The 16,689-nt window shown below is 37.6% G+C and overlaps 1 protein-coding gene across 1 annotated transcript in view; it reads right to left on the bottom strand.

The window, feature by feature from the left end:
* Positions 1-16,689, bottom strand: part of tmtc2a (transmembrane O-mannosyltransferase targeting cadherins 2a) — a 93,582-nt gene continuing 76,893 nt past the window's right edge. Inside the window, exons 10-12 of the mRNA XM_059325452.1 lie at positions 15,433-15,547; positions 11,109-11,172; positions 1-2,314 (exon numbers count right to left, since the gene is read on the bottom strand). Coding sequence (XP_059181435.1) covers positions 2,105-2,314; positions 11,109-11,172; positions 15,433-15,547 — 389 coding nt within the window. The 3' untranslated portion in view covers positions 1-2,104. The remainder of the gene's footprint in view (positions 2,315-11,108; positions 11,173-15,432; positions 15,548-16,689) is intronic.

Genomic DNA, 16,689 nt, shown 5'->3' with positions numbered 1-16,689 from the left:
CAACACATTTTTCAGCTACACATTTTCTATAATTTAACATCACAATCATAAAAAAAACAAACATCTAAATTCATTTTTAAGAAGCTCTCTCTGTGTCACAAAGCCACTCTGTGACAGGAACCACAACCTGATGTCCCTGAGCAGAGAGATAAAAAAAAAAAAAAAAAAAATACACATAAAAAAAACATTTTAATGTAATTGTCATGTTGCCTACTGTAGCCTATCTAAGTGGAGGATTCAGACAGGGTGGGCTACTGTGACAGCGACGGCACAGTGTTGGCTTTTTCACATAAAATAACATGTATTAATAAATTAAGTTTGATCGTTCGATCACATGAAATGAAACATCTTCGTTCGACACGAGGAACACGACACATTTCAGTTCTTGCTTGGCACGAGAGGCGTAAAGACTCAGTTCAAGCTTTGGCACCGCTGAGAGTTTTCTCATGATCTGTTTTCTTTTTTCTTTTTATTACAGTCACAAGCATTTACAATGCACCAGGTGCAAACAATCTTCAGTGACTCGGACAAACAGAATGGGAATTGGCTATGCATGATGCTTAAACTGGTCTTTTAATTGGCTGGAGCGACTTACTACACAGCTCTGTTAGAGGGAGGTACCTGAAGATGCCTGAGCACCGGCATGCTTTTAATGTTACCGTGAAAAGAGTGAAAGGTGAAGGCGAGAGCACCCTGAGGGAAAATAATCCAGGTGTGCATTTCTAGTTTTTAAAAAGAGTGCACAGATTTTGCATCGCAACCTCAAAATAGACAGTTTAAAGGGACATTTCTCCCCAAAAAATATGTTTTTCTCCTTTTACTTGTAGTGCTATTTATCAAGCTAGATTTTTGAGCACTGGAGATATGTAATGTCTCCCTTTTCTTGAATTTAACTTTGAACTATTCACTGTTTCGGCCAGGAAATAAACAATTAAGCACTTTTTGCCGTAATATAATTTGTATTCTGTTGGACTAAATATCACTATTTGGCCATTGTTTATGTTAATACACTTCCACAAAGCTGTGTTTGTGGTCTTTCCCTACAAATGATGACTTTTTGTTAAGGTTGTATGAGCAATTTGTTTTAAATTTAAGGTAAATATCTTTTTTCCTGGCTGGCACCCCATGAAATCAGATCAAAAATAATAATTACACATACGATCTAATCCACACACCTCATGTAAACAGTTACATGTCGGAATGATTTCCTCTTTAATATAGTTACAACATGAAACTCCTCACAACAAGATCTGTGGATTATGCTAAGTAAGAAAAAAAAAAATGTATTTTTGTTTTGGGGTGAACTGTCCCTTTAAGAGAAAAACGATCAAAATCGATGCAGCAGAACTAGGTCTTTTTTTTTATCCCGCAGTCTTCTTTCTTGTCAAAACCCGGTGCCTACAGTACCCACAATGCATCTCGCTCGCCGACAGTTCAGACAGAAATGTGTGCACGTTATGCTAGTAGCAGCTAGCCTCAAGTGGCTAGCCTCTAGGAGAGATCGGGAGCAGGCTACAGGAAGCTCACGGCACTGACGCTGACTCAAGTGACATCACCTGAGGCGTTTTATCGGACATTGCTCCGCCTCCTCTGCAGCCACAAGAGATTATACAACTTTTCCCCCCTTTTGCACAAACCAGCAGAAATTATTATTTAAATACTTTTGCTACATCCTCTTTCAAATTAAGTGCTTTAAAACAAACCCATTTTTTTATTGATGGTGAAATAAAAATCAGCAGATTTTTGGGACTTGTTTTGTTTAGTTTTTTTTCTTTTGGGGGGGGGATTTTGCAGATATTTCAGTGCATCATGTAACGACATAGCATCTCTTCATAAACTTTAAGAATAAAGGTGACATTAGTCGTTTGCGCCACCATAAAGCAGCACAGGTGGTGATGGATTATCAGGCTGCACTATCTTCAATCCCAAACACTGCCAAGCCTCAAACTGTCTTCCACAAGCATCACAGGCCACAATTCTAAAGGAATTTGTCTTTCCTGTCTCGTAGAGGAAGCTTTTAGCCTCTAGCTCTTTCATATCCTGTCCTGCTCCACTCTTTGGAGGACACGCCACGTCATCATGAAGGAGAGCAGTGCAGCAGCTCTCAGTTCAAAGGTCTGTCTTCTAAATCCCGAGCCCAGGCTTTACTCCGGAGCCCCTGCCTCTCCATGATGTTCCACAGCTTGCGCAGGTTGGACTGGGTGATGGCGTCGTCAGGTTTGAGCTGAAGTGCGCGCAAGTAGTTGGCTTCCGCTTCGGGAAGTTTCCCGTTCAGGTGGAGGATGGCACCGAGGTTCATCAGAGCAGCCGGGTACTAGGAGAGGACAGAGACACAGTGAGTCGTGAGAGTAAAGCAGTAGTTCTCAACCTTTTTTGAGTCGCGACCCCCAATTTAACATGCATGTTGTCCGTGACCTCCGCTCACTGAACACAATCTCACATGCACAGTTCAGATCACCCAAAAAATAAACAAAATGACAAAAAAAAAGACACAAATTGACCACAAAATGACCAAAAAAGACACAAAATGACCAAAAAAGACACAAAATGACCAGAAAAGACACAAAATGACAAAAAAAAGACACAAAATGACTAAAAAAAAGACACAAAATGACCAAAAAAAGGAAACAATATGACCAAAAAAGACACAAATTGACCAAAAAAAGACACAAAATGACCAAAAAAGACACAAAATGACAAAAAAAGACACAAAATGACAAAAAAAGACACAAAATGACTAAAAAAAAAGACACAAAATGACTAAAAAAAGGAAACAAAATGACCAAAAAAAGACACAATTTGACCAAACAAGACACAAAATGACAAAAAAGACACAAAATGACCAGAAAAGACACAAAATGACCAAAAAAAGACACAAAATGACCAAAAAAGACACAAAATTACTAAAAAAAGACACAAAATGACCAGAAAAGATACAACATGACCAAAAAAGACACAAATTGACCAAAAAAAGACATTAAGTGACCAAAAAGACTAAAACACATTAACACAGTGGAGACAGAGCTGACTTCCAAAATTATTTGGCGACCCCAAGAAATCATCTCGCGACCCCAATTGGGGTCCCGACCCCAAGGTTGAGAATAGCTGACTTAGAGGATTACTGTTCTTGTGGCAACTGTGTCGACCTTGTTTTTATCTGTCTGGGCGAACTATTTTAAACTCGCCCTTCTCAGTTCGACATTGGACGCAGACAGTTATATGAGACATACACACATTTTAGGAAGCCTGCCAGGTTTTTTATGGACAGTGGATTAAGGCAAAGGCCCCTGTGAAATTTGCTTAAGGCTTAGAAAATCAAATATGCATTAAATTAGCCCTAATGCAATCACACAGCACAGGAGCAGGCATGGGCAAACAGAAGAGGGTGTCCTTTGATAGTGCCACAGTGAACCAACAGGTAGCTACAGACGTCTGTGGGTGTGGGACAAATATTTTTTTACCTCCATCAAGGAGGCTTTTGGCGCTGTTTGTCTGTCTGTAAGAAGGATTATGGAAAAACTAGACCCTCCCCTCCAAATTTTCAAGCAATTTGGTGGAAGGGCCATGAAAAAATCCATTTAATTTTGGAGTTTATCCAAAATAATAGGGTGGATACAGTTGCCAGAGCAGGCTTTTGTGTTGCATTCATGTGCCAGGGAATGCCCATTGTTTGACATCCAATAGGGCAGGGGTGGGCATTAGGCGGCCCGAGGGCCACATCCGGCCCTTTGGCTGTTCTTGTTCGGCCCGCGTGAGGTTAGCCAGAAATTAGAAATCAATACAGGCGCAGTGCTTTTATTTTGAAGGCGGTTTATGTATGTGCTTGTATGCGTACTCCCCTGCACAAAAAACACTGAGTTACCTTGTTACCTTGTGAAAAAACACTTATTGCTTTTTGCATAAAGTTCATATATTGCAGGTTTACTGCATAACATACATGCTTTATATTGTTTTTGTGGTTTGAATGCATTTTGTGTTTAAAATAAATGGAAAAGTGAGATAATGACTGGAGTTTTTACTATTTTTACTGCTATATTTGAGTTGCTCCTCTCTCATCATAGCATGTATTCTTACCAGTAGCAGCTCAAAACCAGAAAATTTACTGCATTTCATAAAGCGATGAAATAAATGTTGAGCAGAATTTAGTTCAGGGTATTGGTCTGGCCCTCCGCAACCTCCACAGTATCACATGAGGCCCCTTGGGAAAATTAAATGCCCACCCCTGCAATAGGGAGTCCTTAAACCTGGAAGTAAGTTAGCTTTTTAGCATCCTGGGATCTCTCCTCTCAAACTCAATGAGGATTTTGAATGAGTTTTTGTTTAGATGTCTGGATTAAGGTCTGTGGTTAGCACAAGCTGAAGAGGTGTTCATGTTTTGTTGTACAACATAAAATGTGTAAGTGAATACTCCCACTTGTGAATTTTGGAGTTTTTACATGTTCTTAAAAAAACGTGTAAACACCAGAAACGTGTTTGAGCTTTTTTTCTACAATGATTCAAAATCCAATGCAAAAATCCCATAGACTAATTCTCAATAGATCCCATGGCAATGCATCTTCTGGGTTGGCCGAAAAAAAAAAAAATACGGAATTTCGATTGCTCTCTATTGGTCTTTTGCATAAATATATGAGTGTGATGGAACAATAGTACGAATACAAACGGGGTATGCAACTGCATACATGCCTATAAAAAAATAATTATGTTTTATGGTATGACAGTGTTGTGGTTAAGTAATGGTGTCATGTAACAGTTGGTAGAAATTGAAGAACTTTTATTTTGAAGAGGTGACTTTTATTTTGGTGACTCTCCGGTCTCCTTACAGTTAGAGGAGTCCTGTTTTGTTATCCGGTAGAGCAACAATCCTTCTTTATTCTTTTGGCATTGCCAGTGAGTATGTTTATTTGTATTTGTATATTTGTTTAGGAGGATTAAACATGTTTTAAGGTATATTTGACTCATGCAAATGGTTAATATTGTCTGTATTATTTGTTTATTTTCAGTTTTACCTTTTCTTCATTAAAATCCTGCCAAGTACTTCAAACAGCCTGATCATTGGAGGAGATTTTTGGAGAAATTAGTTTAGCTTACTGTTTCATAACTCTGATGAGATCAGTTCTTTGGATTTTTGGGCTGTCGGAACAACGGCAAGGGAATGATGGAGAAAATGAGTTCCTGATCATATTTCATTGCTCACATGATCTGTTTCCATCACTCTTCCTTGTCCCACAAATACTGAAATACAGCTTCCAGCGTCTTGTGGCAACATACGGCACATCTTTTTTTGTGGTGTTGTTTTTTACATGACGACTTTAAGCTCACGAACACACCAAAGTCGGAAAAACGATTTCCCAACTGGAGAAACGGGACCATCCAAGGAGCGTGTGAACGCACCATTGGCCTTGGCCTTGGTCTGCTCTCTCCCAATGCCAATCTTCTTTACATTTAAGAACACACCCACTTAAATGTGTCTTTCTGGAGTCTTATTTAATATAAAACCATCTTTTGAAGTTGCAAAGTGAAACCATCTGACCCTGAATAGCGTACCAGTCGTGGAAATCTACAAAATCCAGGTCATAGCGAGCCATAACTAACAAACACACCCAATTTTCATCCTAAAAGTCATTGGCACCTCATCCCCCCTAAATCCTGGCTTTGTTCCCAGGCCCGCGTCCTCGCTGCATGACATATGGTTAGCAACTTGGCAACTACTTCACAGATTTTCTCTCCCCAAACACAACTGTTCGTCTCCTCTTAACGCTGATATTTCTCCCGTTTACATTCCACCTCTCAGGCAGCGCTAAAAGACGAGCCTTGGGGAGTGGGAGCTTGTTTTTCTCACCTAATGTAACAAATGAACCCTTACGGAGCTGGAATATTTCAATTAAGATGCTGAAGAATTAATTAATTAATGCAGTCTTATAAGGAAAGAGGAGCTGCAGTGCAGAGCTGCCACCCCCTTTTTCACTGGGCTTGTTTTTCTCACCTTTAACCCTATAAAGCCTGAACCATGAAATAATTGCCAGAAAATTAAATTTTTGTAAAAACTGAGTGCTTATTAACCTGCTGACGAATTTTAATAAATAAATAAATTGCATATATGAATTCTAATTTGTATCATATTTGATACATCAGATCTTTTTGTGCAATTTGTTGCTCACAGTTTGTTTTTCTCGAACTAACAAAAACATATAAAACCTAACATTTTTAACCTATTAAGACTTTGACTTTTCCTTTTTCCTCAAACATGCAAAATACATATTTTTTCCATATAACACAACATCATACATCTGCAGATACGAAGTTTTTTAATGCAGCAATGACTGATCCATTCGTGGAACCTGCATATCATTTTTGCTACATCTGGTATTTTTGTGCAATTTGTTGCTCAGTTTGTTTATCTTCAACACATGTATACATCAGGTTTTTGATGATGTAGAGGTCTCAAAAATAACTGTATCTAATATGATACACTTGGCTTTATAGGGTTAAAGTGCAACAAATAATCAAGAAGTTGCATTTAAAAGTGCTTCAATCACTTCTTCTGCTTTTTGGGGCTTTGTGAGCAGCCGACACAAACTAAGCTAGATGAATTAGCCTCTGTCTGCCATTTTAAACAACTGGATGATATGCAATACAGAAACACATCTAAATCATCAGAAATTATTGTGTTCTGTGTACAGGAAGGCAGACAGAAAGTCATTTTTTCATTCTTCGGACTTAAACAATTATTTCTGTATTTGGTTCTGTCTTGCTGCAATAAACTCACAATGATAAAACGGATGTAAGCTCTTGACCTTCAACAAATTGGATATAATGTGTTTTTAAGACAGCATCTGCCTCTGATCCTCAGCTTCGGAGATGCTACCTGCCCTATGAGCCACAATGAAACATTTTTTTGTGTTGTCCTAAAAGCTATTACCCTTAAAAAAAACTCTGCTTTGAATAATAACTTGCGTCTGATATGTTTTTTCCCCTCGTAAAAAGTCCAATTATGTTTTTTTAATTTCTCAAAGTAACTCCAGAAACTGTGAATATGCAAATAGTTTTTGTTTTAAAAGTTTAATAGTGAAGAGTTGCAGCCAAAAGGAAGGACATCTCCAACCCCGTGCAATTAATATTTTGTGAAAAATATAAACATTTTGTTTGTTTGGCCGCAATGGGGACGCTCAAGGACGCGAAATCAACCAGGACTGAGATATTAAAGACTGTCGCAATTACCCAAAGAATTACCATTTTCCACAGTCAGTATATACAGCCTCTACAGTGCTGTATCTGAGATGAAGCTCTATCTGAATGGTGTAAATAAGGCATTTCAGTCTATGTTTGCAAAATGGAAAACTCTGATCAGATATTCAGTGAAAGGTAACTCTGATCAATTCTATAACAAGATTCTTTCACTCTCTTCACTCTATACCTACTGATTGATGGACCCCCACCTCCTCTCTTTGTTTTTCTTCTTATCTTTATCATTATTATTATTATTTATTTAATTGTTTATTTTCTCTTTTCTCCTGTCTTTTGGCTTCCCTTGTATTCTGTCTACTGTAAACTTAAATGACCTGGGGGCCGTTGGAGGCAGTATCAAAATCACCAAAAAAAAGACACAAGATTACTAAAAAAAAAGACACAAAGTGACAGAAAAAAACCCCGAAATTACTTGAAAAAGACACAAAATGACCAAAAAAAAAAGACACAAAATGACCAAAAAGAGACACAGAATTTCCAAAAAAGACACAAAATTATTTTTTTAAAAGACACAAAATGACCAAAAAAGACACAAAATTACAAAAAAAAAGACACAAAATGACCAAAAAAGACACATAATTATAAAAAAAAGACACACAATGACTGAAAAACACTAAATTACTTAAAAAAGACACAAAATGACTATAAAATACACAGAATTACCAAAAAGACCCAAAAAATATTTTTAAAAAGACACAAAATGACTGAAAAAGACACAAAATGACCCAAAAAAAAGACACAAAATTACCAAAAAAAGTAGTTAAAGGGACCTTCCACACACAACACTGTAATGAGCCATTCATATAAAACTCACATTAAACTTTCATATCAAGGTGGGGGCCACAAAATATCGTCACGAGGGCCGCAATTGGCCCGCGGGCCGCAAGTTTGAGACCCCTGCTCTACACCCTGTAGCTAAAACACTTATTTAATTATTACATACAAGAATCCTCAGTTACTTATTTATTTATTATTATTACTTATTTATTTTCACCTTATTTTTTACTTTTTCTTTTTAATTATTATTTTTTGATTTATACATTGTTTGTTAGTCACCCAATAATGGTCCTATTGGGCCATAAATATAAAATAAGAAAACATCCTAGGAGGCAGACTGTATGTCTTGCTCTTCATTCTTTATGATGCACAGTATTTCTATTGTATCGATATGTTTATATTTTCAATTGTGATGTGGATGTGATGTGATACTCCATGTAATTATAACATTGGTTCCTGTTGTAATGTGCCTTACCTCCTAATAAAAATACTGAGAAATATTGAGAAAAAAAAAATGGAAAACTCTCCTCGCACCGTTCTCTGGAGGCGCACTATCGTTGCCTTTCCTTCCACGTAGAGTAAGAGCTGAATCTTTCATGGGCTGAAAGCTACTGGATTAATTTGATATTTGAGAGACTGTCATTGACTAAGCAGACGTGTGCAGGGAAAGTGTCAAAGACAGGAGGCGATTTACTCGTGACAAATGACAAGAGAAGCCCTCAGCGTGTCTGAAATGTGCACACGAATGCTTCCAGACTGTGAATTATAATCACTGTGACTTGGAGGTAGCTTCTTCTTCTTCTTTACAGAATGAAATAAAAACACATGGCTTTGCAAATTAATATGGACAGCCAGTATTCTTATCTTCGATGGATTTACTCAGCTTTTAAGGCTTAAATAGGATATAAACAGACAGGCAGACCTTATCTAAAAAGGGGCAGATGCTTAAAAAGCAGTGATTCTGAGCCAGCACTCGTTCCCTCCGGGGAAGTTCTGCTGTTGCCAGAGGGTACGTGGAAATATTATAGAGCAGCTCGTCTAATATGAAATATATACCTGAACACTACGTTGCCATTCAGAGTGTGTTAAAAAAGGTTAGCCAGCTAGCAATCTGTGAACTCATTGGCTATCGTCCTGACGACAATTTAGATAGATAGATAGATTACTTTATTCATCCCCGAAGGGAAATTCGGTTGTCACAGCAGTTCGGTATTGAAGTACAATAAAATACAATAGAATAAAATACTTAGGTAGCATAAATAAAAACAACAATAGAAAAAAACACAGAATAGAACAAGGACAATTTAAGGCCAATACTTCTGAAGTTTCAGGAGATATATCAGGATAACGGACACCAGAGCCAAGACTTCTTCTTCTGTGTGCTCTTCATTATTTGCACAACAAGTAGCAACTTTATCGACACGTTCTGTAGTTGTTTTAGGTCCAGATGACATTTTGGCTAATCTTTATGAACAGATAGTTGCATTTTAATGCAGATTTATACAAGAAGGTCTTATATTCTAAGGGTCCTATGTCCTGAGGCTCCAATGTTCTTTTTGTCCTATGTTCTAAGGGTCCTGCGTTCAAAGGGCCCTATGTTCTAAGGGTCCTATGTTCTAAGGGTCCTATGTTCCAAGGGTCCTATGTTCTCATTGTCCTATGTTCCAAGGGTCCTATATTATTAGGGTTCTATGTTGCCAGGGTCCTATGTTCTTTTTGTCCTATGTTCTAAGGGGCCTTATGTTCTAAGGGTCCTATGTTCTTTTTGTCCTATGTTCTAAGGGTCCTTATGTTCTAAGGGTCCTATGTTCTTTTTGTCCTATGTTCAAAGGACCCTATGTTCTAAGGGTCCTATGTTCTTTTTGTCCTATGTTCAAAGGACCCTATGTTATAAGGGGTCCTATGTTCTTTTTGTCAAATGTTCTAATTGTGCTATGTTCCAAGGGTCCTTGTTCTAAGGGTCCTATGTTCTCATGGTCCTATGTTCTCATGGTCCTATGTTCCCAGATTTCTATTCATCCAGGACCTTATATTCTAAGGGTTCTATATTCTCAGGGTCCTATGTTCTCAACAAAAAAAAAATCATGCAATAGCCAATGGGTTTTGAAACTGCATTTCGCTCAATGTTCTGCCTCAGTCGGTCTGTTTTTCAGCGGACTAACAGAAAATCTACTAATGTAACTCTATAAACGGGCGCCGCATGGGTGAACTTATTAAACTCTGGTGTGAATCTGAATCACAAATTATTTTTCACTCTAGTTAACGTTGAGAGATCCTCGTCAAAGCTCTGAGTGCCCTCCTGATCACTTCACATAATGAGTCACATCCAGTTTAAAATGAATTTAAACGAACACATCTGGAACATCAGGCTTTGATCCAATGAAGGGGGTACTTGACAGGGCAGAGAGGCTACATCAGATTAAAAAAAAGTAGTGGAAACGCTGCTATAAAAGGCGTGGCAATATAACACAAGGTAGCCCAGTGAAGGGCATGAAGATTAAAGTCTAACCCTTTCTCCTGAAACAACTGGCAACATAAGTCACGGAGCAGACTGTTACCGGGCAGACTAACATGACAAATGAGTGCAGGAAGCTCCAATAGGTCTCGTCTGAGAACGCAGGGGTTCCTGGGACTCTACGTTACCTCTTTTTCTTTGAAGTGACTGATTGATACTTGGCAGAAACGGGATATAATAGCCCCCAACTTCCTCCACCGCATGTGCTGACATGGAGAGACACGATATCCCTCAAGGCTCTGTCTGTTAAACTATACCGTGATGATCAAGTATTTACCCTGCAGCCGAATGTGTGAATTCAATAACAGGCGACAAATAAAACCGCTGAACTCTTCTCTCTTCTCTCTCTCTGGGAGCTTTGTTTGCATAAGCACATGGAGGCAGCGGTTCACAGCCACGAACAGAACACAGTTTCCATTTTATCCTCTCTGTTTGCCAGGAACAACAGCACTATAATATAATGTCAGGATGATGGGTAACACGGAGTGTGTAGTAAATTGAATTTACAGTGCAGGCGTGTGTGTGCATTTCCATGATAAGTGCTAACAGGCCCACCAGCCCAGGTACTTACATCTGGTCTGAGGCCGGCTGCACGCTCGTACTGCCTCTCCGCCGCCTCATTAAGACTGGCCTGTCTGAAGAGAAACAACAAGAAGAAGAGTAAGAGTGTGACAGCTTATATTAATAATATTGTACCAATACAAATTACTGCTAATTGTATTCATTCGTGTACAGCTAATCATAGAAATTACTGTTTAATTGCTGTCAAAATGCCTCAGTGGAGACTTTACTTCTAATTTAATTGGAATAGCCACGTTCAGTACATGCTGATATTACATTACCTTACTAAAATGATCATAAATTAACTTGTGTACATTGCCTCTGTAATGTTGATACATTTCTTCCTCACTATTGTGAGAGAGAAATAATACCCTAATGGAAAAAAACTGCTGAACCATTTCTGAGACACATCTACAGATTACAGGATATTAAAATTCTAGGTAAGATATACATCTTCTACTTGGAAAAAATGACTAATACATTCTAATTAAAATCTATTTTCTTTATGCAAGTTGTGTGTTGAGGATTTCTGTCATTGTCTATGCTTAAACTGAATGTTGTTTTTCTTTTCTTGTGCACAGTTCTCTGTGTCAAGTCAGTTTTATTTATACTGTAGAGCCCAATATCACAAATCCAAATTTGCCTCAGGGGGATTTTACAGTATGAACAGCATATGACGCCCTCATTTCAGATAAAGAAATAAGACTGCATAGAATAAAATGCACCATCTTAATTAGCAGGTGCAATACCAGTTTATCAACTGTGTTCAAAATGTGCCAGTGCAGTTCCACATTTTATTTATTTTTTTAAACCTTTTTTACTTGTTTATATAACCACAAGAAAAGAAACATCTAATATTAGAGAATAGTGTGGAAAAAAAGAGAGCATATTTTATGAAGCAGAAATAATGATTCCAATATGAGCACATCATATCAACTTTTTTTCAAAATTCTGTTAAATTTATCCTGGGAGAGGAGTTATTACGGAAGAGGATTACGGCAAAAGAAGTAGGAGACAAAAATAATGAGAGGAGTAAAAAATAATAATAATTTTGCAATAGAAAAAAACATAAAGTCAACTTTTTGAGTTATGACTGCAAGCTACAGCAATGATTTTCATAAATTATATAAAAGCAGATTTTCCCAAAACAATAATTGAGGTAGGGGGGATTTTTTAGTACTACTACACCTTTAAATATTGAGGTTATTGGTCATTTTATGACATTGATGCCATTTCTCTGAAAACAATGTTCCTCTGATAACTTATTGACACAGGAACAAGGAATCTGTGAATATCTTTCCAACTTTACTGAACACAAAACTTTATTCTGACTGACTTTATTCTCGTCATTTGGAATTTTTCCTCATACTGCATAATGAAAAAAAATCCTCCTCATTATTTTTTTCTCCTAGGTTGGGAACATTTTCAACTGTATTTTTTATTGCAAACCTTTTAATTTCTTATTGGCTATTAATTAATCCCATTTTAATTATTATTTTTTACAATTGTTTCACATTAAAACCTTCCACTCTGCATAAAGAAATTAAACCTTTAGGGTCATTTGCAATTAAATTTACATTTACATTAAGTCATTTAGCAGACACTTTTATCCAAAGCGACTTACAGGAATTTCAACGAAATAACAATATCTCATGAAGAATCATTTTCTTTGAAGACAAAGTTGCTTATTAGTATTAAGAGACGACTGAATAAAAGTTCAGACTGTCACATAATAGCCAGCAGATGGAACAGATCCTTCTTCAGCTGCAGAAAAAGTGAAATATTCATATACAGAAGCTTGTAAAATATTTTAGTTTCGAATAAATTAGGAAACAAACTTCTGAGGCAGGTGAATCATTTCTTAGCTGTGTAATAATTGTGATAATGTAGTTTGACAATGCAGCTCAGAGTTGCACTGTTAGGACTTACTTTGTGTTTTGAGAGATGGAAGTTTTTATAATGCCAGAAACACTTCGCCAACCACTTACACGCTACAGCTGGTTTCTAAAGTGGCAACAGTTAATCTGCTCCATACATCCAACTGTATCCAAAGAGTACAGGAACCGGACTTTGCAGTGCCAAAGTTAATAAAGCAGAGGAAACCTTTTTTTCTCCCCCGACATGGTAATTAATATTTATTAGACTGTGACTCAAGTAAAATATGCCTTGAGAATCCATGCAACACTTTATCAGGAGTTCACTGGAGTTTATGACTGACTATCATAGGCATCATCTTATAGCGAGCTTCCTTTGGCTTTGTTTAGTTTGGTTGGAGACTGAAGAGTCAATAAAGATTCAGGAAGTCAGACTTTAAGGAAAAGAAGAAGAAATGCATTATTTTTTCACCTAAAAATGTGTTAAAACTAACTGCTTAGTTTGGAGAAATCACAGTATTTTAATCGGTTTGCTGCTATGAAACGTCAGAAAACCTTTACATTGGACATTGGATAAAGAAAGCCATGTCTGGCTCAACATGGTCTCACAGAAATCCGTGAAATAGCCACGGATTTCGCTTAACTCAAAATCCGTGGAATAGCCACGGAATCGCTCAAATTTCCGTGAAACTGACACGGATTTCGCTACAATGCAAGTTAATGACAGTCATATCCCGTGGCTATTCCAACATACAACGTGATTATGTACATTCACTGAGTGAAGATTTAGAAAATAAAACATATATTTCTCGCTAGAAATGTGATCAAATCCATTTTTATGCAGAAAGTAAGTCAAAATATAGATTTTTCACTAAAAATGAGAGAACTGTCCGCCATGTTTTTTGTTCTGACCGCTGGGACCTTGAAAGTCACGTGACTTGGAACAAACCAATAGCCACGGGATATGACTGTCATTAACTTGCATTGTAGCGAAATCCGTGTCAGTTTCACGGAAATTTGAGCGATTCCGTGGCTATTTCACGGATTTCTGTGAGACCAGGTTGGTCTGGCTTCCTGTGTGGAGCATTCTCCCAATCGCTTCAAAAGCCTGCAGTGAACTTGTCAAGTGTGGTTGCAAAGGTGCAAGTGGCTGTGGTGCAAGGTGCTCATGCAGGAAGGCACACTGGAATTGCACAGATCTCTGTAGTTGCAAATGTAAAAGATAATTAAAGTTAAGCTTCATCAATTAAATGTATGCACGTTATCCATTTTTCAGAATACATGCACTGTATATGACCTATATTCATATATTTTCGACTGCTTAGGAAGTGAGTTGGAAATTACATAAATACATGGCCAAAATTATCATGTCTATTTTATCAAATAATCATCTAGGGATATTCTCAAGAGCTTTAAATGATTCCTGGACCCAGAAAATGTATTTTTTGACACCAAGATTGACCATTTAAGTGGCTTGGAAGATATACTGGTTCTCAGAGACTTTATATGGGTGCCATATCCATTCCGGAATCTTGATGAAGTGGCTCCTACCCAAAATTGAAACCTATGGTGATAGAGAGCATGTGGAAAAAATTTGGTGCTTTTGTCCGGCGTGTCCCCTTTTTTTCCGCTAAGCCGCCTGACTACTTCCATAAAACTTGATTATAATGCCATTGTTATAATCCTAGTTAATATTTGTAGCTCACCTTTCAGGAGCTTAACATCAATGTGTTTCACATTCATTGAACTCTAATCCTAATCAGTTTGGGTTTACAGTCAGTGTCATCTGAATAAAATAAAAAAAACCCCACTTAGACCAGAATACAGCAGAACGATCTGTCATTTAGATATACTCTTTCCAAAAGAAAGCCTCAGCCAAACTCTGGGACTTTCAACTTTTTTACAAAGCCTCTGTGGTGTTGCATTAAAGATAGATGCTGGAGAGTAGTGATGACTTTTCCAGATATGTAGAGCATAAATGAATGAAGGCACATCTCTCCAATATCTCCCTGAGTTGCTGGGAACAGAGGCCTCTGCAGTCGCTTTCACACGTTTCGAGACTTATACGCTGTCTGCGCACGTGCTTGCCAAAAATTGAGGGAAAATTCTCCGATGGCTTCTTTACAAGCTTTGGACTGCAACATCACTATGATGGACTGAAACTGTACTGCTGTTTATATATGTAATACATAATAGCTTTTATGGCAGCTACTTCCATAGGGACGACATTTACTGTTCTATAACATCAGTATAATTTATATTTCAAAGATGGTTATTAAATGGCAGCGGTAAAGAATAAACCCACAAATGGCAGCAAGCTCTTTAAATACAGGAATTTTTAAAAACCTCAACATTTCTCGACATAACCAATCATTCAATTTTCTGTTCTGTACGCTTTTTTGAGTTTGGAAACTCCGGCTTGAAAGAGAGTGTTTGTGTATGTCAGCAGTTTAGTCCAACCTGAGCATGTGAGCGGCACTGAAGACCACATCGAACTCGGAGCTGTCCAGCTCTGCAGCTCGCTCCGCCATCTCAGCCGCCTCGCCAAGACGAGACTGCTCCAGCAGAAACTGACCTGAAGAGAGGGGAAGACAGAGGAACAGCATGTTATTTTTAAGGGGTAGTAAAAATTCTGTTTATTGCTTTTTTTGTGGTATGGCTGTAAGGATGGCAAGTACGGTCAATTGGTTGGTTACTTTGGTCTGGAATGAAATATGTCAACAACTATTCGATGGATTGAGATGAATTGTAACCAGAAATTAATGTTCCCCAAAGGATGAGCCCCAGTTACTTTTATGATTCCTCTTGGGCCAAATATAGATTGTGTAAAAAGACTCACTCCCATGACTGAAAAGTGATGTAAACCTGCATTATTTCTAATGGCCAGCAGAGGGCGACTCCACTGATTGCAAAAAGAAGTTCAAATAAGATCTAACAACCTAAGCTCTAACTGTGTTAGAGTGTTCATGTGTTAATGTGTTTTAGTCCTTTTGGACACTTAATGTCTTTTTTTGGTCATTTTGTGTGTTTTTTGGTCATTTTGTGTCCTTTTTTTGGTCATTTTGTGGTCAATTTGTGTCTTTTTTGGTCATTTTGTTTCCTTTTTTTGGTCATTTTTTTTCTTTTTGGGGTTATTTTGTTTCTTTTTTTGGTCATTTTGTGTCTTTTTTAGTCAATTTGTGTCTGTTTTTGGTCATTTTGTGTCTTTTTTGGTCATTTTGTTTCTTTTCTGGTCACTTTGTGTCCTTTTTTTGGTCATTTTGTGTCCTTTTTTTGGTGTTTTTGTGGTCAATTTGTGTCTGTTTTGGTCATTTTGTTTCCTTTTTTGGTCATTTTTTTCTTTTTGGGGTTATTTTGTTTCTTTTCTTGGTCATTTTGTGTCTTTTTTAGTCAATTTGTGTCTTTTTTTGGTCATTTTGTGTCTTTTTTTGGTCATTTTGTATCTTTTTTGGATGATCTGAACTGTGCGTGTGAGATTCTGCATGCATGTTAAATTGGGGGTCGCGACTCAAAAAGGTTGAGAACTACTGCTCTAGTGGAACAAATATGTGAACAATTCCTTTCACAATGCAGCCAGTTGGCTATGTGAATGCATGGAGTCCACTGACTCTTTTTCTGGCACCATCAAGGTAAACATGGTAAACTGTATGCATGCTAAAAATGAGCATGTTGGTGTCGTCACTGAGAAAAAGTGGCATTGAAGGGACAAGAAAGCTG

Source organism: Centropristis striata, chromosome 22 (assembly GCF_030273125.1).
Source record: "Centropristis striata isolate RG_2023a ecotype Rhode Island chromosome 22, C.striata_1.0, whole genome shotgun sequence".
Lineage (NCBI taxonomy): Eukaryota > Metazoa > Chordata > Actinopteri > Perciformes > Serranidae > Centropristis > Centropristis striata.
The sequence above is the reverse complement of the archived record's forward strand: the minus strand, read 5'-3'. Positions and strand labels throughout refer to the sequence as shown.